Source organism: Hyperoodon ampullatus, assembly GCF_949752795.1.
Source record: "Hyperoodon ampullatus genome assembly, chromosome: 12".
In the NCBI taxonomy this organism is placed as follows: domain Eukaryota; kingdom Metazoa; phylum Chordata; class Mammalia; order Artiodactyla; family Ziphiidae; genus Hyperoodon; species Hyperoodon ampullatus.
Window position 1 is genome coordinate 48,149,801 of NC_136925.1, and position 23,574 is coordinate 48,173,374.

General features: G+C 36.1%; 1 protein-coding gene across 3 annotated transcripts in view; it reads right to left on the minus strand.

Annotated features, from left to right (window-relative positions):
- The window catches only part of FAM184A (family with sequence similarity 184 member A), a gene marked incomplete at both ends in the record, with an annotated part of 116,731 nt that overhangs the window by 14,633 nt on the left and 78,524 nt on the right, over positions 1-23,574 (minus strand). For all 3 annotated transcript variants that reach the window (XM_079716230.1, XM_079716232.1, XM_079716231.1), the window contains 3 exons: positions 371-498; positions 4,240-4,393; positions 6,430-6,642. In XM_079716230.1, coding sequence (XP_079572356.1) covers positions 371-498; positions 4,240-4,393; positions 6,430-6,642 — 495 coding nt within the window. The remainder of the gene's footprint in view (positions 1-370; positions 499-4,239; positions 4,394-6,429; positions 6,643-23,574) is intronic.

The following is a 23,574-nucleotide window of genomic DNA, read 5'->3' on the forward strand; positions in this document are numbered from 1 at the left end:
TGTTTGGCTTGTGACCATCATAGTGGATAGCACAGATATAGAAGAGGTCCCTCATCATGGAAAGTTCTACTGGACAGACACTGCTGTTTTATAGTATTCTGTTTTCACTCTTTGTATTATTTATATTTCATTGTTCACTCAAGATGCAAATAAAATTCGAAATATTCAATTAAAAGGTCATAAAATAAACTGACCATTATACTAAAGTTGAATTACCTAACTCCCTTTAAAAATAAAACTCTTTAATATAGATAGTAAATAATTACTAGTGAAAATACTAGTTATTACAAAATAATTTTCAGAAAACTGTGAACATTCAAATCTATTCACATTTATTTAAGAAGACATCACAGAACAGAATGTTCTTTACCTGTCTTCTGCTGATATCTATGCTTCTCTCTAATTCCACTTTAGCGGCTGCCAATTCTTGATGATGATTATGCCGTAACAAATCAATTTCAGCTGCATGTTGATGGTTTAGTTCTGAGCGTAAAGAAGCTGGAATCCAAGGAAAAAAGATTTAGTGTATTTTTTAAATATTAGTATTTTAGATAAAAATCATAAAAATTAGAGTATTTTTTAAAATTAGGACACATATTCCCATTAAAATATCATAGGATTGTCTATGCTTCTTAAAATACTACATACTATCATAAAATATAAATTTAGAGGTCATCTGGCTTTGAAGAGGATAAGAAAGTTTTCAGCTGCTCAAATGGATCAAGGTTTTCTATACATGTTTTCAGTTTGCAAGTAAGGTGCTAATGGAGAGGAAATTTTTAACTCTTCTCACTCACTAGTAGAAGAACACATTTTAGAGTTGAATGGTACTATAACGTATATTTAGGAGGCAACTTCCCACCCACATAAGACTTCTTCCATGATATCCCTCAAAGATGTTAAGCACTATCTGGTGAGTGTTCTTAGGGATTTGGAAATCATTATTTTTATCTGAATTTGAGATTATTTCATATAATCCACACTTACTGAATGCCAGGCACTATACTATGGGAGAATAAAATATGACCCTGTTCTTATACCTGCACAGGCTAGAGGGAAGGGCATCAAGGAGTTAGGTGGGATGTCAGAGATGAACATTATAATGAAATACAGTGTTTCAGTTATAATGAAAGCAGGGTGGTGTAAGAACCCAGATTTCCTAGGAGAGGGAAACTGGGGATGCTATCAACAAAGGAATTGTCATGGTAACACAGTCTGAAAGACTGAGCTGGCGTTCTCCAAGTGGAGAAAGATAAAAGCATTCAGGAAGGAGTAACATATGCAAAAGCAGAAAGAACCCGCTCTGTCAGACAAGCTATAAGAACTTTGGTATGGCAGGCACCCACAGAGCAAGTGGTCATATTGGCAAGAAAATGGAGCCCAGCCTCAGAAAGTTTCAGTACAAAATGATTTTCACTCCATGTTTAGATTCATGGTCCTCAAACTAAGATGTGTGTGGCAGTGTGCCTGAGGGACTTTTAGAGTACACATGACCATCTTCCAAAACACGAATTTTACATGAAGATTTTTGGAAAAGCCACTGTTTTTAATGTTAACACTGAATATATGAGTAAAATACAAGTTACAAATTTCAAAGCTAAAACATGAGACTTCAAAGAAATGCTGTGCTTGTAGCAAGTCAATTTAGGCTCCTCCTGAGACCCTCATGTAGGGCATAAGTTCAGTTTCCCTTGGTGTTAAGGGCTGCCTCAGTGGAAAAATTGACAGGACCTGGGGAAGGATATGAGGAATCACTGAAGGATTTAAAGTGGGGAAATCACATGGTGAGATTTGAGTCTTGCAAAAATTAACCCAACTGGGGCTTCCCTGGTGGCGCAGTGGTTGGGAGTCCACCTGCCGATGCAGGGGACATGGGTTTGTGCCCCGGTCTGGGAGGATCCCACATGCCGCGGAGCGGCTGGGCCCGTGGGCCATGGCCACTGAGCCTGCACGTCCGGAGCCTGTGATCCGCGATGGAAGAGGCTGCAGCAGTGACAGGCCCGTGTACCTCGAGAAAAAAAAAAAAAAACCCAACTGGAGTTTGGAGAATGGACTGTGGGAAGGAAGATCAGAAAGAAGGTTGCGGTAATAATCCAGGTGAGAAATGATACGACCGTGAATTAAGGGTGGCAAAAGGATGAAAGAAGAGGAAACAGATACAGAGAACATTTAAGAGGAGGAAATAACATGATGTGCAAGCGAAAGAAAAAAGGTTGAATGCATCTCCCAGATTCGTGGTTTTGGCAACTCAGTAAACAGTGATATCATAAATTCAAGTGGGAGGTATGGGAATGGAAATATATTTTAGACCTGAGGGAGATGGTGAGCTAATATTTTAAAACAGAGTGTGAGTTAGAATATCTAACAGTCTAATAAGCAGTAAAAAATATAAATCTAATTCACAAGGAAAGTAGATTGGTCTAGAAATACATATTTGGAGTCACAAGCACAACAGATGGCCGTTGAAGCCATAGATGTGTGTGTAGAAATAGAAACAATACAATTGGAAAAGAAGATACACAAATGGCAAATGAGCACATGGAAGAATGTTCAACACCATTAGCCATTAGGGAAATGCAAAGTAAAATTCACAATGAGATATCACTACACTCCTACCAGAATGGCTAAAATAACAAAATAATGACAACATCAAATGCTGGTGAGGATGTGAAGAAACTGGATCATTCATACATTGCTGGTGGGGATGTAAAATGGTATAATCACTCTGGAAAACAGTGGCAGTTTCTTAAAAAAACTAAACATACACTTATCATATGACCCAGCAGCTCAACTCCTGGGCATTTAACCCAAAGAAATAAAAACTTAAATTTGCACACAACTGAAAACACACAGATGTCCTTCAGTGGGTAAAGGACAACAAATATGGTAGGTCAATACCATGGAGTACTACTTAGCAATAAAAGGGGCAAACTATTGATACATATAACAACCTGCATGAATCTCCAGAGAATTATGCTGAGTGAAAAAAGCCAATCTCAAAAGGCTACATATCATACAATTCCGTTTACAACATTCTTAAAATGACAACATTATAGAAATGGAGACGAGATTAACGGTGGGGGGGGAGGGAGTGAAGTACATGTGGCTATAAACAGGCAGCAGGGATACCATGGTGATGGGAATGTTCTGTGTCTTGACAGTATCAATGTCAACATCCTGGCTGTGACATGCACTTTAGTTTTGAAAATGTTACCATTGAAGGAAACTGGGTAAAAGGTTCAGAGGATCTCTCTGTGCTATTTCTTATAATCTCATGTGCATCTACAATTATCTCAAAATAAAAAGTTTAAGAAACCACAAAAAGTCTTTTGTCTACAAAGACAAATGTATTTAAATCATGTTTCAGTGGATACAAGTTCCAACACTTCACCCATTTTTACCTCTCCTCGGGAAGAGGAGAGAGCTATAACGACTTGGCCTAGAACTCCCAGCAATAGTAGAGAAGATGAATTGGGTCAACTGGTTTTCCCTTTGAGGCCCCAAATATTCATAACACTTTGGTCTTCTTTGTTCTCAGTTCTTACTTGGAAAAGAGTGTGCCACTGAGGTGTGACAAAAGACGTCAAAAACATTAGGAGAATTTGGAAAAAACACAAACAGAAGGAAAATGAGATGACAGGAATAAAAAGTCATTGAATGACACTAAAAAACAAAAAATCCTTTAAATACATATTCAGTTTTTCTTCCAAACTCAATTGATCTCCTATAAAAACTATAGTGATTTTAATACCTCAAAGATAAAAGTCCTATTTAATAAAAAATCTGGAAAATATCCAAACAAAAAGTCAGACCTAGGCATGACTTTTCTCATTAAAACAAAATCCTTAAGTGGAAAAAAAAAAACCAATATGATGATCTAGTCTAAAGACATGTGGCTCCATCCTTATCTATTCCTTTCAGTCACTGGATAGTGGGAAGCCTGAATGTTCTGACTCCGTTTAGTCCCTTAATGACAAATGGAAGCACCATTGGGTGTTGCTTACACAGCCAGAGTATGCAGAACGTTGAGGGGACCTCAATTTGCTGTTTGTGTTCTATCCATTTTACTCTGCCATACTTGCTCCTTCATCCAGTAACTTCAAATAAAATATGAACAACACTTAGATATTCATTTTGATGTTTCAAAAATTAAGAATAAAACTTTGTGATTTCTTGTTGAATTTTAAGTTAGAAGGATGTAAAAATAAATATGACAGGATTATAATCTTTTCAAAGTACCAAGCATAGCCTTTCCTTCATCTTCTAATTCAAACCGAAGCGTCTGAAGTTCCTGTTCCATTTCTATCCGGAAGCCCTCCATTGACTCTCTGTGTGCATCTTTTAATGATTGAAGCTCTGCAGAATGTTTCTGTTGTAAATGATTTTCAAGAGCCTAGAATAAGAGAAACATATTCAAATTATGCTAGAATATAGGAAAGGAAATGGAAACAAAATAGAAAAATTACTAAAACTCAGTTATTATTCAAGGAAAACAAGTCTTTTTAATTCATTTTAATGAAAATTAGATATAAATGATCATCATTAGAAAATAAATTAGTAGGTTCACTTCAGTAGAATAATCATCATGAAATCAGGTTGAGTCAATATACAGTGTTTGAATTGGGATACAGACCCTTTACCTAAGGCAGTTTTCAAATAAAGCTGTTTTCTGAAGCTCCTAAGGGACATAAACCACCTAAAATTAATGAATAATTCCTCTGTGTGCACAGACTTAGACTTAGGAAAGAGGTGGGGGAGGGCAGATCAGAAAAGATCTCCTTCTGATCAGGAAGAGAGAGATGAGGGCTTTTCCTACTCCAACCTTAACAAAATTTTTGTAGCTATGTTCTGTAGTCATTCTTTGCTCCTGCATTTGTGAACCGAAGCAAAAGCTGAGAGGAGGTAGCTGGAAAAGTGAACTAAAGCCCTTCATGTGATCAATTTTAAAAGCCTAGCCAGAGAGAACAGACTACACGTGGCCAAGACCAAGAGAAGATATATGGCCACAAGAGAAAAAAAACAGAGCTCAGGGTACTTCAAGTTTAGAGTGAACTGTAGCACTCAGCCAGGAAGGGTTTTCCTTACTATAATCTATAACATGAAAGGTTTCTGAGAAAGATACCACATTATAACTAGCGCTGTGTTTCTTCAATCACTACTCTAAAATGCTGCTTTTAAAAATTATTATTTGACTACTTGTGTTCTTTCTGAAACGTACAGCGTAAGTCCCTTTGGATACAGGTAAAATAAAGGACTTCTCCTATAGACAACATGACTCAGGTAAGCTTGGCTACCTAATGACAGACAATAAAACTGCCAGTTCTGATTTCTTTTGAAAAATGATTACAGTTTTGAAAAGACTGAATGTGTAAAATTAAAGCACTGATATGAAAGCTTACAAGTTATCACAGTTCACAAATGGAATCCAATGAACAGATTATTTAGTAATGCGAACAGGTCGAATTTTTAACCAAAGGAACTTCCTTGATTTTCTGGACAAGATCAATAGACTACAACTTATTGTACAGGCAAATGAGTTGTTTTTAAAAGAATATGACTTTTTTGTTTTAACAATCTTTAAATAACATACCATTTCTTAAAATAGGATCTATACCCAAATAAAGGATTAAAAATGTGTATCTGTAATAACTATACATGGTGAAAATTACTGTTAGTAACACTTTTTCTATCAAATCTTTATCTTTATCCATAAGGTCCCTAGAAGAAATTGAAAAATATGGTGTTAAGAAGTGAACTAAACCAAAATTAATCACACTAAAGCTATGTCAAACTAACATTTTAACACAGAACTAAATAATAGATATGGGGCGATTCTGGCATATAATTAAATAAATAATGTATCTGTTTAAGTCTTTTTTTAGTGATTTATTTGTATCACTACTTTTCTTATAGCTGTTAGGGCTGTATATAGGGAACTATACTATTTTAAAATGTCTCCCATTTCGATTCATTGTGAATTCCGTACATAAGAAAAAGTATGAGGTACAAAAATGTGAGATTAAAAAATATAAATTCCTTGGGTACATGTGTCTTTTGTAGATCCAGACTGAAAGAGAAAAATTAAAAATTTGATGAAAGACTATTGTAAGTTCAAGATAGTATTAAGTGATTACAGTGGTTACAACTAAATTTATTTAATCACTGCTAACATATGACAAGCCAGACGGTGTATTAGTTTCATCAGGAACTTGGCAATATCATGGGAAACAGAAATAAAATTTGTCTGCTATAGTGTATAATTAGTGTCTGTGTTTAATTACTGTGACCCCCTACAAGAAGTCATAGCCTAGAAAACACAAATAAAGCAATATATAATTTTTTGGAGCAAAAAATGAACTCTTTAAAATTAGAAGGCTAACAATTATTAGGCTGTTGATTACATTTGAACATATGTCACTTTAAACTTACTCTTTGTTCCTTTTCCTTTTCTTCTTCCATAGTTTGAAATGCAAGGACATGTGCTTCTTGTAAAGATTTATGTCTTTGTTGATGCTGTTCCTCTAATTCTTCAAGCTCTTGTGTAAGTCGTTGTCGTTCTTGTGTAAACTGGGCTTGCAGTTGCTGCAAAGAGGTCTGAGACTGGGAAAGCTGCATCTCCAGATTGTGTTTCAGCAAGGAAATCTATGCCACAGAATGGTACACAAAGAAGAATAAATACAAGGCATGTTTCACATATTGCCTATCTAAGGAAAAAAGCATTTCAAAGATACTAACAAAAGCAAAATAATTGCTTTAACAAAATGTCCACTTAAAATGTTTTATAATATATCATAGATAATGAATCTTTAGGTATCACCACTTTTATTCTGTTTTCAGTAATTATCCTAAAAATAGACTGTTTTAGTGGTATTATGCTTGTAGACTCTCTAAAGAACACTGCAGCCCACATTTAAAAATACAACAAATACCTATGCTGCACTGCAACAAAAATTCATGATGTGAAATAAAAACAAAGATAGCAACGTATTTACTAGGTTATGGTCACTTTACGGAATCACACTATCTAGTATGAGAAGTTAAACTGCTTTTTTTTTTTTTTTTTTTGTGGTACGTGGGCCTCTCACTGCTGCGGCCTCCCCCGTTGCGGAGCACAGGCTCCGGACGCGCAGGCCCAGCGGCCATGGCTCACGGGCCCAGCCGCTCCGCGGCACGCGGGATCCTCCCGGACCGGGGCACGAACCCGTATCCCCTGCATCGGCAGGTGGACTCCCAACCACTGCGCCACCAGGGAAGCCCTAAACTGCTTATTTTTGAGGCAGCAAAGTTGAGTAGTTAAGACTGTGGGCTCTGAGTTAAAATTGTAGCTCTGCCACTTGTCACTGTCGACACCTCACCAGGCTGTGTCAGAGGGGAAAATGTTACTACACACAGTTCACTCAGAATGGCCCCTGCAATGTAGTAAGTGCTCAATGAAAGCTAGCTAAGATTATTTGAGGATTAAAAAACTACTCTTTAAAAGATTTATTAGTTTATAATTTAGAATTCTTATGTAAAAAAAAGGGTTTTATTTTTGAATTTTGATTTAATTCAAAGGATTTCAAACTTTCAAGCTTTTTAAAAATCACAAACCCCTCACAATCCTCCAGTTACAGCCTTCTAATAATGACAGGTGCTTTTCATTCACTGTGGAAAACTGATTTGTCTCTCCTTTTGAAAACAGACAAAGCACCCTTAATATGTCCACATTGCTTCTATGTGTTTTAAAATACTTAAATTTAAGTCCATTTTAAAGACTAAAAGCACAAAATACATGCATCTGTATATGTGTGTGTGTGTGTGTTCATTTACACATTTGTTGAAACCAAATTTTTATTTGGTTTATTTCTCTTCTCATATACAGGAAACTATAAACTTGAAACTAGATAACTCAATCATATTCTAGATATCTGAGGCTAAGGGGAACTTAAGGGAACCAGATAAAAAGTTGTCAAATGTGTTCCATTAAATAACTTAAGATGCTGTGTTTATACACAAGTAAAACCGTTTCTGTGGCCAAGAAAGCTAATGGAAAGAGAGAACTTTAAAGTGAGTTTTTGTAAATGAGAAAAGACTTTCTTTCAATTGATGGAAGGCAGATATAGTCTGCCTCACGTGTCTCACCAAGGAAGGTACGTGGGAAAGAAAGAGAAAGGGTGGAGAATCACCAGAGATGCAAAATAAGAAAGAAAAGAAAGAAGGAACTGGAAGACAGGAGAGGTCAGAGATCAGAGGCTGGAAACAGTCACAGACTGTAGTGAGCTTAGGGTGGATAACAGCTGTCTGGAAGGATTTTGAGCAAAGTTATACATCAGGATTAGTTGTAAAGGTTGGCACGTGCCTTTGTGGAAAGGGTCAAGCACCGGTGAGAAATGATACAACTGACATATGTTCAATCTGTTTTAACGCATTTCCAAAGAAGTAAGTTTACCTATTGAAAGTTATATGAATTCTACTTAGTAATTTCTACATAAGCCTAAGATTTCAGAGGTTATTTCACATGTTTGGAGTCATGGTGAGCTGCAACACTCTGACCCCAGGCAATGCAACTCCCTACACCTCTAAATGGCAGTGGCACGCATGATTTACAGCTCAAATAAACCCTGCAAGTGTGAAAACTGCAGGAGAAAGTCACAGCAACAGCTAAGCCTTATTTGTGGAGAAGGAGGACCAAAACAAATTATACTATGTGATTTCTTACCATTTTATGCAAAGAAAATCAGGATGAAATGAATATTAAACACAACCCAGAAAAAACGAATCATAAAAGGGTAAAAGGCAATAAAAATGTTTGTGAACCCTGATGTGTAAAGTGACAGAGCCATTTTCTTCCCAGCTAGGTGGTTCTTGAAATAGAGAAGGCACCTAGCCACTCTCTTCCCAAGCTCAACCCTAGTCCCAGACCCAGCACAGGGACCCACATGACTACCTTGTCTCTGGTGACAACTTGTTAGAACACATATGAGAACATTAGGAAAAGACTACTGTTACATGTAGAATAATGACTCATATTGTCAAAGCTATTATCTGGCCACTGGCCACATGAGGACTGATCTACCCAGTGAATGAAGTGCTCACCAAGCCATCTGGCCTGGTACGCATCCGTGTCCACTCAGAGAAAATGGGCATGAGTTTCTGATTTGTACACAGGCACTATGTGGGCTGGCAGTGGCCCTGGGTTCTGTCCTCCAATGAAGTGTGCACTCAGGTCAATAAGAAGCCAATCAGTTCACAGCAGTGTAGCTTATTTTCTGAAATACCTACTTCAAAAGTTCACTGTGTCAAAAAGAGCTCCCACATGTTACTTTGACTATAATTTGACTCACACTTGAACCATTTAAGGATGAAATTTATCAAGAATTATAACATCTAAGGAAGTACCACAGTAATATAACAGTTATACATTTAAAATCTAAGCACACTTTCAAACCTCTCAAGCTTAAATAAAATACACTTAGATATTTTATATCATAATATACTTTACCTTGAAAGAACTCCAAAGTAATATTTTTCATTTTAGGATATATGATTAATCTTTATTATCTATACTCAAGAAAACATAAAGTATATGCAAAAAGACATTATCATGCAATTTAGTGTTCAAGTATACTTAGTTTATATATTTTATGTTCTTAATTTTGAAAGCACACCAAAATAATATTAAGGCTACCTAAAAATCTTTGGATTCATGCTCAAGACAGTAACATAAATTATAAGCAGGAAGCCTTTATCATGCAATGCAGCATCAAAACTTACTTTGTTCTTTTTACAAATTAATAAATTAGTAGATTGCATCATATTGTCAGCCTTTATTCAGCATGAAAATTACATGGCACTTTAAAGACAGAAATGAGCAAAGCAACGTAAAATGAACTAATGTTTTATAGCTATAACTTAAAACAGCAGAGTTTAGTATACTTTATGGAAATACAAATAATATAAATTTCATTAATTCAAAATAAAAGAGAACGATAGATTTTGCATTAAATACTTTTGGTAACCTTGATCAATACTTTTATTCAACACATGCCTTTCTATAATACTTATTACAGTATTATAGAAAGGCAAGTATTGAATAAATGAGAAGCAGTAGTTACTTCAAATTATATTTTCAAATTATGAAGCATATGGTACTAGCTTCTATACATTTGTTATAATTTTAAATCTTAAGGCTTTTTATTTTGCTGATCTTAAATAAACCAAAGAGAATATTTATTTCAGTAAAAATTTTAATCCTAATTAAAAAATGCTAACCACAGCAGTTTAGATATGAATTATATAATATATTCTACTGATCAAGGAGGTACCAGATACTTTCAAACAATTTTAAAAGCCAGACTTTGCTGACAGTGATTGCTACCTTCTGATCTCTACCACCTAAAATACTATCTTTTTGAAAATAAAGTGTTGTAAAAATTTCAAACAGACAAAATTAAAAACATATGGATACATTTTTCTGAAGAAGGGAAAGCTTTACCTACTTCCTACAGGGCAGTTTCACAAAGATTCTGTACCTCTACAACGGTGCTTGCAGAAATCCCTCAAAATAGAAACCGAAACATCAAATCTGAGGTACTGGATATGATAGGATGTCAACATGAGATATGTCATTAATTATGTACATCCTACGTTTTTGATGCACTGTTGGGTTTTTTTTTTTCCCTCTTTAAAAAAATCACTCTTAGGGCTTCCCTGGTGGCGCAGTGGTTGAGAATCTGCCTGCCAATGCAGGGGACACGGGTTCGAACTCTGGTCTGGGAAGATCCCACATGCCGCGGAGCAGCTAGGCCCGTGAGCCACAACTACTGAGCCTGCGCGTCTGGAACTTGTGCTCCGCGACAAGAGAGGCCGCGACAGTGAGAGGCCCGCGCACCGTGATGAAGAGTGGCCCCCGCTCGCCGCAACTAGAGAAAGCCGTCGCACAGAAATGAAGACCCAACACAGCCAAAAGTAAATAAATAAAATAAATTAAATTAAATTAAAAAAAAAAAAAAATCACTCTTATTACAGAAATGAAAGAATACAGAAAGTATACAAATAGTTTATCCTCGAAACAAAGTATTTCTTGAGATAGTAAATGTAATCTGTGGTTCTCAAACCTGGCTGTATATAAGAATTATCTCTGTAGATGTTAATAAATGTACTTGCCCAGGCCCTGATCCCTGGATATTCTGATTAAATAGGTCTGGAATTGAGCCCAGGCTACCTAACATATTTTTATTCCTAACTACCAAAGTAATAAGTGTTCATTGTGAAAAATAATTTTTTTAAATAAAGTAGTTTATAAAATGAAAGTGAAAGTCTCCTTCCTTCCCTTTTCCTTGCCAAATTCCAATCCCTAAGGGTAACCAGTTTTACCATTTTGTTATCTCCCCAGACTCTTATGACTTATTTCTCTTTTGATATAATCTCCTGTTTTGCTTTTTTTTTTTTTTTTTTTTTTTTACTACATTTTGTGTAAACGGGTGGATGCTTTTTTTTCACCATGTAGAGAGTACAGCTGCCATGACATGACAAAATATTGGCTATGTCTTACACACAAAAGTTACTTGGGGTCCCCAGGGCACACCTCGAGAGACCAGTGCTTAATGTCTAAAGTAGCTGGAACAGAGACCCATAGGGCTGCTGATTGGGACAGACATTCCCTATGTCTTACACAGAGAAAGAAACACTACTTCATTTGCGAAACCATGAGGGAGGGTGTCCAGACCTGCAGGTGTTGCTATGTGATGGAGTGGCTTTTCAAACACTCAAGTCTATGTAGCTCCCTTCACGATGAGTATACTCACGGATTTGCTCAATGATGTTCAATGATTTCTCCATTAGGGAGGCCAAGAAGTTTGGTTTTAGAGGTTTGTTTTTCCTTGCACGGTGACATTTCTAGGGTACACAACCCATGACATGTAGGCATGCCCCATTCTTTTCAATGACTACATATAATGCAAATGGCGGGCACTGTTTCTTGCCTCCCCAAATGCCCATCTCCCCCTTTTCCTTTCTTCCCAGTTAGCTGAACTCTTGAGTTTGTTCACAGACTGAATGGAAATCCCTATCTTCAAGATGGTATGCCTCTCTCCCAGCACCAAGAAGTGAATTATGACTGGGATAAGAAAGTCACGGTAATCTAACTCTAAGGTCATATCACCCTGTTCTAGTTAATAAGGTAAAAGGAAGTATGTGGGGAATTGGGGGGGGAGGGGAAAGACTTTATTTCCTGATAAAAGTAAAAAATGCTTAAGGAGAGTCTCTTGCATTAGCACAGCTGTTCAAGAACATGACAGCTGGAGCTGTAGCAGCCATGTTGCAACTATGACATGACAAACTTGGGGTCCAGAAGTTAACACATTGAGCATGGCAAAGCAGAAGTACAGAAAGTACCTGAGCATTTAATTATCTTGACAGCTTGAGCCACTGTCACCTGGGTATTCTGCTGCTTATAGCCAGATGTATCCTAATAGACATCATTCCAAAGTATAAATACACTATAATTACTTTAATTCTTACTGATGGAAATTCAGATCATCTCACCTGGTTTTGCTATTATAAACACTGCACCAACCCCCTCCCCAAAAAACAAACGGTCTAAATGTACACACATATGAGTCTATCAGAAGGCTGTACATAACTTTTTTAAGTTTCATAGATGACTTTAATGCACAGTCACAGTCAAGAACCACTGCCCCAGAATTCATAAAACAAAAGACTCTGGCTGGTTCTTTCATGATAATCTTAAAGCAATGTCTAGAGAAGTCTTTGAAGCCCTGGCCTTTTACTTGTCCTCTGCTCTCCGTTCATTTTATGAGATCAAGGAGGAAAAAACAAAATATTTTCCTCAAGTAGTATTACCTATGCTTTTTTCTTCCTGTACTTTTGATCAGTTTATCAAGATATTGGTGAACTGTTTATCTTGTGCTTCTGTGTGTTTTTGAAGAAGGCTGTTCTATAAATCATGATTTTTCAAAAATGATTTGCTTTTTAGGGTAGAGGTTTTGTGTGAGAGGGTTCATTCATTTTTGTGAAAACAAGAAAATTAGTAAGAAAAAGCAATTTGAAAAATAGGATGTGTAAATATAATTTCGTTTTTCAATAAGTTATAGGTATGGCGTTGTGTTGAGCCAGAACACTTATTAATTTTGACAAGAAAGGCCAACACAAATTACTAGAACGTCTAAACCACATGATATTAATATTCAGTGCAACACTTCCAAATATATGAAGCAACATTAAAAACTGCTACCATAGGCTTAGTAGAGGACAGTAAGGACAATTTACTGCTATGTCAACAACTTACATAAATGCTCATGTAAAATGTTTGAAGGTGTCTGAATATTTTAATTCTTTCTATGCTTTTTCCTTTTTAAACCTCTAATTTGCTATTTTTGGAGAGTCTAGCTAAGAAAAGTAAACTTAAGCTTCTGAAATTATGACCATCCCGAAAAATTCTGAATTGTTCATAATTTTTTTGGTATTTTCTAAGACCTATAAACTGAGCTTATTAAGAACCACAGTAATGCCTAATTAATGTCCTTAAGATATTTCTGGAATATGTTTCTAATCATCCTCTCATTCTTAGTTGAAAAAAATTATAAAGCTTTTATAAGGAACAGAGGAATCAACAGATCACTTGTTTTTTTAGAACAAGACAGCATATAGTGGGAAACTTCTTGCATGGAAGGCTGGCTGAAGACAGTGTGTGGAGCGGGTGGGTAGATCTCACCCTGCTGAATGACACTGACAAGGTCACATCTTGTTTGGTTGATGACTGAGTGATGAGTTCATCCTCAATGACTACGATGTTACAAAAGAGAATTAATGAATGGGGATTTCAGTGTGTTACAAACCCCTTTTACTTATTTTGTAGGAGATGAGTCAATGTATTCTCATTTCAATTACTAATAGATTCAACTTCAGTAAGGTTGTTTTTATTTTAATGAACACCTTTTCATTTATAACTATTTAGGAAGAAGTGACTGTCGTTGCAAGTATTCTGAAGTACAATTCAACTAATTTTTGACAATACTCATATCTTATTTGGGTTCTTATTTCTATCCCAATTAGCACATATGTCAAAAAATCTGGATTAATATAGCAATCATGCCCAAATTCTTACTATGTTCTATGTGACTGTTTAAAAAAATTTCTAAATGTAGCCTTATTTCACCAACATTGAGATAAATATCTTTATTGCTTACTTTAAAATATATTAAAGAAGCTGGCATTAAATGTATTCATGTATTTCTAATTTTTACATAGACAGTAAAGTTGAATATAAAGAGTAGATAAAAATTTTCTTGCATAGTAGAAAGAAATTAGAAAGGTATGAGAACATGGTTTTGAAGTTATCAAAATTTCACAGGCTATCTCTAGACTCAAGACCTGGTTCCTCTAGGTCAGGAATTGGCACATTACAGTCTGTTTCTGTAGATTAACAGATTCATTCACATATTGCCTGTGGCTGCTTTCACACAATAGCAGAGTCCCATAGCTGCCACAGAAACTGCATGACCCACAGAGCCAGAAATATTTACCGTCTGGCCCTTGGCAGAAGCAGCTGGCTGACCTCTGCCCTAAGATATCAAGAAAAATATTCAAAGATCCTTAGCTCTCTGTTAACTTATTTTAAAAAAACAAGTTGGGTATGGGTTTGATGTGAAAATAAATCTCATTTTCTCTCTTCACGTGTAAAGAAAAAAATTTTTAATGAGTATTTAAATGGAATATAACTTTGAAGCTTAATTTCTGCACATTTTAGTGTACATAAGTAGAAGAATAGCTTTGCCAATTCTTAGGAAAGGGATTTACTCCATTTGCTTTAAATCTTTTAGTAATTTTAACATTAAAATGTAAAATATGTTCTGAATCTATGAACCTGCACAACTATCTAATACTCTTAAGAAGTCAATTGATACTACTTTTTCAAAAAATAAACTAGTTTAGGGCTTCCCTGGTGGCGCAGTGGTTGAGAGTCCGCCTGCCGATGCAGGGGACACGGGTTCGTGCCCCGGTCTGGGAGGATCCCACATGCCGCGGAGCGGCTGGGCCCGTGAGCCATGGCCGCTGGGCCTGTGCGTCCGGAGCCTGTGCTCCGCAACGGGAGAGGCCACAACAGTGAGAGGCCCACATAACGCAAAAAAAAATAATAATAAAAAAAAATAAACTAGTTTAATAAAAGAAGAAATACATTTATTTCCATTTTTATGAGAGTCAACAACTTAATAGTTTTTCAAAAATATTACTATATCTTTCAAAGTAAACATTAAAATAATGAAGTTTACATGTGAGAGGTAAAATCTTGCTTGGCTTTAAAATAAAATACATGCTTATCAATACAATGTGGTAGATGTATGCACATACACAAATGCATGCCTGAAAGTTAGAAGCTTTTGTTACCCATATACAAAACATATCTTACTGAATGCCAAAAAGTGTATTTTTTAAAAATCATAAATTAAAGCTTTAAAGCGGTGATGATGTTTATGCAAAACCAAAAGTGCAACATGCCCTTATGTACAAATTGTAAGTGCCGGTCACTTACATTGTTGATAGATTTATGCAAAGCTTCACCCAGAGAGTGCCTCTATGAAAAAGATCACAGGAATAAAGGGAAACATTCAGAAATCAACTAAGTGAAAGAAAGAATAAAAAGGGAGAGTAACACACAGAACATTAATTACAATATGCTCAAGAAAAAAATAAGTTGAAAACAGTTCTAAGAAATCAGACAAAAAGAAATTTACATCATAGAGTCTAAATTATTTATAGTCCCTTAGAACAGTGTCTGATGTTTGTGGGCTGGCAGACTTACCTATGCAAGAGACCAAAGGCTAGTACAAGTAAACCAGAGGTCAGTTTAAAAGATAATGGTTACTGAAGCACCTAGAAGGAATATTACTGTTCTAAATGCCTCCCAGAAATCTGCAATATAATGCTTCAAAGCATTCCACTCAGCATTGGAGTAGGTTTTAGAAGGATTTCTCTTATGAGAAATGAGCAGATGAGAACTGAAACACTAACTTGATTGACTACATAATTTGGGGGGCAGAAATAAATATGGATAATCATTGAAAATGTAAAGATTTGATAATAATCTGGTTTTATACTCAGGGGAAAGGAAGAAGAGATGCCTTCATATCTTTTCAACCCTATTTTCTAGGATATATTTGGTAAAATTATGTATGATCTAGGTTCATTTTTTAGAAGTTCATTGGAATTCTGAGTGACAAACCATTGGAAAAACACACACTCTCCCTCCCCCAAATGTGGAGAAAATGTGATTTCATTTTCAATTGCCTCACTTTTGTGCCTTCCAAGGATACAAAATGGTATTTTAAATTTATATTATTAATATAACTAGAAAAGTTCCTGTAAAATGGTTTTTACTTTGGACACTAATCAAATTTTCAGACAAAACATAATTTTCTTTTTGCCTTCATAATGTGAATATCCCTTGGTGTGTCATAAACTAAAGCTAGCTTTTATTTGGTAAACAATTTTACCAAAGTTGAGAAAAACGATTAACTTTCTATTTGATTATACCATAACTTCTTAGTTTAAACTCTCATACTTTTAAATAAGTTAGTTTGTTAATTTTATTTTTTTTCTTTATGCTTTCTCATACTCATAATATGCTTTATATACTGAGACACTTAAAACTTAACTTCTCCAGACTTCACAAAACTTATGAAAATCTGAGGGATTTTTTAGTTTTTTTTTTTTTTTTTTTTAATCTCTTTGTATTTCTCTGAACTGATGTTCTGGCATTAGAAGTTAATGTAAAATGTATAGCATTTACTTATGAAGTAGATTTTTTCACTCTTTAAGGTATCATCAGACAAAAATATATATGTTATTTAGGATTCCTGAACTGATAGATTAGACCAATATGAAAGATCAGAGGTTCTCTGTAGGAATTCTAGATTTTAGATTTTATTTGAGAGTATATTTGAACATTTGGAATCTAAACTCATATGGTCACTAACTCTGTCAACATACTGTTGGCAGGCCATGGAAATATCTAAACCAAAGGCATGGTCGCTAAGCTGTGCCCTGGGGTGACTTACACCATAGACCTGGCAACAGCAATTAGAAAAGGCACAACAGTGGTGCTGGGTCACAATACCCTTATTGATGACTACATAAATGAAGTAAGATTTATTCTTTTGTTTAAAACTTTTTTATTAAGAGTACTATTATATTCCAGGAAGTACAGAGTGATATAGAGAACTGAATAAGATAGTAAAACAAACATACACAAAAAATAAGAAAAAGTTCATGGTAAATATGACAAAAAAGGTTGATGTGACAGGAAATGACTAGAGGTGATACTGGGTTGATGGTAAGGAAAGATCTTTTGAAAAACGTGACATTTAAAATGGCATGATCCGATTTACATCATAAAAGATTACTTCAAGTTTGTGGAAAAAAGTGAAATTGGGGAGGCTAGATAGAAGGTTGTTATATGGTGTCTTGGACTAGTGTTTTCTAAGGGAGGTGGAAGCAGGTGGTGCTGGGATATGCTTTGGAGGTGGAATAAACAGGATTGACATTACATAAGAGATAAAGGAAAGAGAGAAAGCAAGGATGACTCCTCATCCTTTGAGCAAAAAGCAGTGCCAAGAAGCAAAGATGATGGGATGGAGATTGAGAATCAATACCTTTGAGAGACTGAGAATCAATACTTTTGAGTCAGACATGCTAAGCCTGAGATGCCAATTAGACAACCAAGTGACTAAATTTAGGTGAAGACATCAAGGCTGGAGATTTAACTTTGGAAGTCACTGACATACAGATGGTGTTTAAACCACAAAACTGGATGAGATCCCCCAAGTAAATGTTTGCTTGAAAGAATATTGGATGAACTAAAAATCTGTATGCAAAAATATTATTTGGCAATATTCTATATGAGCAAGATCCATGCTAATAAAAATCAATGCCCTATATAATAGTCAATTTGTTTTAAAGCATCTTAAGCTACTTGTTAGTTTTTGAGATGAGTGAAAAGGGCCTCAAGAGGTCCTCTTCAGCTCATTGAGAGCACTTGGATACTTCAGCATAGAAGGCTTACTAATATGTTTCAGCATTTCTAGTCTTGAAGGACAAATATAATAAGACTTTCAGCTAAGTGAGGAAGAAAACTGAAAATAACTAAAAATTGCTGCACTTAATTAGAAATTTACAGCTTTGTACATAAGAAACTGTGCTCTTAGGAGTAATCTCATTGTTCAAAACCTCAGTTTATTCATTTAGAAAATAGCACAGGTTTTTTACATGTTTGTAGTTTACAAACATATTGGTATATAACTATTGAAATCCACTGAATTACAAGCTTTTAGAGGACCCTGCCTCGTTCATATTTTGTATCCAAAATGCCAAACTTGGTACCTGGCAAAGAGTAAGTGGTCAATAAACGTTCACTAAAAGACTAGATGAATGATATGGACTTTGATTATTGAGTTAGTTCTTACCACTCTCTGCCTTTTCCCCTTCCCCACAGTAACATAAGCAGTAATGAGAAACTGCTAGAGAACGAAAAAGAAAGAAATTATTTAGAAAAAATATGTATATCTTGCATAAATCCTGTTGACAAAAGCCAACAGAATCTAAGACTTAGAAACGTAACCCTTCAGAGAAATGAACTAATGAGTATAGTAAATATTTGTTCAGAAAATATTCATCTGAACAAAGACAGACTGCCAAGAGGGAAGCAACATACACTGAATGGCACCTATCTTGCCCTACTCTATTTTGTTCTCCATACTGCAGTCAGAGTTTTGAAATTTCAATATTTGAATGTGTCATGCTCCTGATTAAAACCTTTCAGTAGCTCCTCATTGCCCTTTAAAGTCTCAACAAGGCAAACAAGATCCGACCCTGCCTACCTCTACCACCTTCCTAGCTCTCTATTCCCCAGAACAAAGGTATATGGGGGCAGGCTGAGGGCCTCTGCACATACTTCCCCCTCTCCCCAGATTGCTGTTCTCCTTCTCCTCTTGGCCTGACTACTGCTTCTCTTCCAGGTATCAGGTAAAGGATCCCCTACTCGAGAAGCCTTCCCCAAGTTCCCAGACTATGGTAGGTCCTCATGGTACATACACTTGTGTCCCATGGTTGTAATGAATTAAGGTGTCACACTGTTATTTCTATTTGCCTTCTTTTCTAGATTATAAGCAATGAGAAGGCAGAGATCATTACAACCGCATCACTGGTCTGACACAGTGCCTGGCATATCAGAAGCACTGAATTTTTGACATATGTCAAAATGTCATCAAATGCCAACAGATAGAATAAAATTTTCATTACTAACAAAAGAAATGTCATTTGTTAAATTTCTAAATTCCTTGAAGCAATATCTACACTAATCTTATGTTGCAATTCAAGTAAAATATGTTAGATCTTAATAAAATGTTCCAAAATTAAATATTTAATATATAATACTGTAATTTCTTAAATTATGTAAAGCTTTTTCTAATATTAATTTCAAATATACTAATATCTAGAGAAAAGCAACCAATAAACCTAAGATTAGAAGTAGGAATCACAACTTTAATAATTCTCCTGAAGCAAAAAATAGAAGAAAAAGTCATGAACCACTGTTTAATATTTTAACTAAATTAAGTAATAACTGGCTTTTAAATGAAATTAAGGTAGAGAAAATCTAATATGTTAGGTAATCTTAACACTTCTCAGAGACTACGTCTTTAAATAACTTTATAATCCTACATCCATTGAATGCCTTCATATCCAAAATATTTTAATTCTTTTTAGTATCTTGCCATAGGAAACAGAGATAGATTAAATTGATTTATTACTACAATGCCATCTAGAAGTTCTTAAGTATTTTTCAGGTGTGTTCTGGGCCCTAGTACCCCTGAAGGCACAAACTGTTCTGCATTTCATCACAGTCCTACTATAGTATTTTGCAGAACAGATAAACACACACACACACTCAGTACACATTAAAACTACCCAGTATTTTAACATCTCTTTTAAAGTTAGGTATAGATATCATAGTTTCATCTCTTCACTCTCTTCTCCTAAAGATGTCAATATAAAAACTGGACAGACTTAAATTTGCAAAAGGGACTTTTTGGCAGGGAAAAGAAAATTAAATATTTTTTGATTTGCAAATTAATTCAGAAAGCAATTTAGTACTATTTATTTTAGAAGAAAAAAAATCAAGCAGAAAAATAACATAGGTCTGATAAAAGAGGATATATAACATAGTTGAAGAAAGAATGTCATTAATTTTTTTGACTGAAGAAAAATTTAAAACTTCCATATTTACTAAGGAAAACATTGCAAATTAACTTTGAATCCAGGAACTGAAGTAGGAACAATGAAGTATAATGGATGTTGGTTGGTTTTTGGTAGACCTTAATTCCATTCCACATTTTCTGAGAAAGCAAAATTGAGCCATGGCTGCTATTCCCACTCTCTGTTCTAGCTGGCTTTTCTCTTTTCTCCATGTTATTTCTCTTCATCTTCCTGCTTCTTCTTCCTTTGACTTCCCTCTTCCTTACCCAAGTCTTCTATTTTCCCAGGGTTCAGGCTGGATCTCTGACGTTTCTTTTACATAGTTCCTGCCCTCCTAATTTCTAGGGAGAGGATTCTGAACCTTCAGGGTCAGCTTCACTGATCTCCTGGCACTGCTTAGGGCTTCCGTCAAGGTCATGGTTCGAATTAGCTGAGAAGAGATGATTATTCCAAGTCCTTTTCTAGTCCATCTACCTCAGAATCTGCTTGCAGCTATTCTTCCATTAAAAGGTAGTAGTGTTACTCATTTAAAATGGGCATAAAACTGATGAAAATATAATCTTTTTTCAATAGACAGAAATATGATTTCTAAAGAGAGAGAATTCCTTTCTTCCTAACATAAAACTTCTTAAAGAGTTAAGAGAGAGAGCCAGCAGCATGAGTCCTGAGCTTATAGTGCCAAATTTACTCAAAATTTTGCGTTCTAAGTAGTCTAGACCAGTACTAATAGAATTATAATTCAGAGCCACATATGTAATTTTAATTTTTTAGTAGCCATATTAAAAAGAAAGTAAAATTATTTTGAGGCATATATGTAACCCAATATATCCCAAACACTAGCATCTCAACATGAAATTATATAAAAAGTACTAGTGAGACATTCCATATTCTTTTTTTATACTAAAATTTTGAAACCCGGTATAAATTTTACACTGACATCTCAATTTGGATGAAGTTCATTTCAAGTGCTGAACAGTCATAGGTGGCGTGTCACTACCATTTTAGACAGCACTAGTCTAGAAATCAGAAAGCGGTCTGCAACAGCCTTAAGAAACTGGCTTTTCAGTCACTCTTGATCAAGAGCACTGATTTTAATGCTCTGTTTCTTATTCATGTCATTGTTCTTTCCTACTGAGCGTGACAAATGCCAAAATATCCTGGGACTGTAGAATCAATACGTCTAAAACCAAACTTACCACCTCAGCCCCCTTCAATGAAGTAGTTTGTCGTGACCTCCCTGTCTCAGATGATGATCTTCTTTTCATTATCCTGGTTTCAAATCCTGGGTCAGTTTTAACATTTCCTTCTCCTTTACCAAAGTATTCCATCAAATTACATGATTTGTTCCTTTACAATTTCTCTGGTAATTCTCAGTGAAATAAACTTGACTCAGGTCCTATTTGGGTAGAATTATTTGTACTTTACATATTTGACAACTTCCTCTTTGGATGCCGTGCCTCAGTTTTTCTTTATTCAACAACTACTGAGGGCTTACTACATGCCAGGCACAGCTTAAGCTGCCGGGGATGCAGCAGTGAACAATACAGATAAAGATCCAGCTCTCATGGAACTACATTCTAATAGGGAAGAGAATCAACATGATGCTATGTGGTAACAAGTGTTCTGAAGAAACACAAAGCAGAATAAGAAGACAGAGAGTGACAGAGGGTGCTCTTTAAAGTGGTCAAGGAAGATCTTTTTGAGGAGTTAAGATCTGAGCAGAGAATTGAACAAATTGAGGCACAAGCTATGTAGATCTGGGGAAAGAGGATTCCGTTTGGAGGGACCGGCAGATGCAGAGGCCCTGAGGTGGATTAAGCTTGGTGTGTGTGGCCCAGAAACTCCAAGTAGTCCAGTATGACTGTAAAAAAGGAAGGGAGAAAGTGGCAGAAGATGACACTGGCAATGCAGCCAAAGGCCAAATCACAAGGTCCGAATCACGAGGCTACTGCAGGCCATAATAAGAGTGTGGATTGTGTTCTAAACGCGATGCGAAGCCACTGGTGGATTTGAAGAAGAATAACTTCATCCAACTTAATGTTTTAAGAGCACCACTTTGGCTGGTTGGAAAGCAATTTGTAGGTAGGTAAGAGAAGAAGCAGGGAGACCAAATGTAGGTTCCAGGTGCGGTGCAGAAGAGAACTGCAAATGGCTTGGCCTGGGCTGGTAGTGCAGGAAGTGGTGAGAGACGGGCAGATCCGGGATTACTTACTCTGAAGGTAGAGAGCAGGAAGTGCTGACAGGCTGGCTGTTCAGCATGAGAGAGGAGGCTGAGCAGTAAGGAATGGCAGGGGTCTAGGGGGGGCGGGCTGCCTTAGGCTGGCATGGCACGCATTCAAGAGTTCTGCTTCAGACACTTTAACTTAGGGATTTATATCAAGATGTCTCCATTTCATCCTCACTTCAACATCACAGCCATATTAAGCTAACATAAAAATTTCAGCATGTTATTCCTCTGTCCACAAACCTTTGATAGAATCTCACAGCTTATTGAGCGAACTTTGAACTCCCAAGCCTAGAAGTCAAAGTTTTTCACAATGATCTCTCTCCCCAACTGTCCTCTTATTTTTCTGTATTCCTCACAGTGCCTGGGAAATAAGAGTATATTCAACTAAATGTTTGGTAAATGAATACAAATATTTGTGTTCATCCTTCACCTTATTCAAGAGTCACACTAAGGCTGACCTCCTCAATGAACTCTTTCCCAGTCGCACTGGTTATACTACTCTTTCTCTACTCTATTCTCCTACCCAGCAGTATGCTGGTAAATGTTTAACGGCTCTCTGAAAAACAAAGCCCTCATCTGTAGCATGTGCTGTATCTGTGATGTAAACACTCCCACCATGGATGACTGCAAGCCACCGCCGTGATGACCCTGAATATGAAGCTGAGAAGGTATGTGCACAACCAGCTTGGTGAGCTGGTAGAGCTGCTGCACCATTGCTCCTACAGTACGAACTGTCCAGACCATTTATAAAGTCACTTACTACACAGTGACATTTACTGTAGGTATCTGTACACAAATCTTTCCCCTATTACACTGTAAATATGTGGAGAGTAAAAACTGTGTCATATACATCGCTATAACCAGCTAAATGACCTTGGGGCCTCAAAGTTCAAAATGGAAAGTCACACATAAACTACAAACTTCCATAATTTTATGCCTGAATGATCTGTGTGTCTCTCAAATTTCTCAGTCCACTGATCTGAATGAGGGCATTGGAATATGAAGTCATATTGGTCCCAAAATTAAATCTGCCTTGAAAAAGGTGAAATAAAGAAATAAATGATGACAGTTTAGGATCACAAATAGAAAATACGATC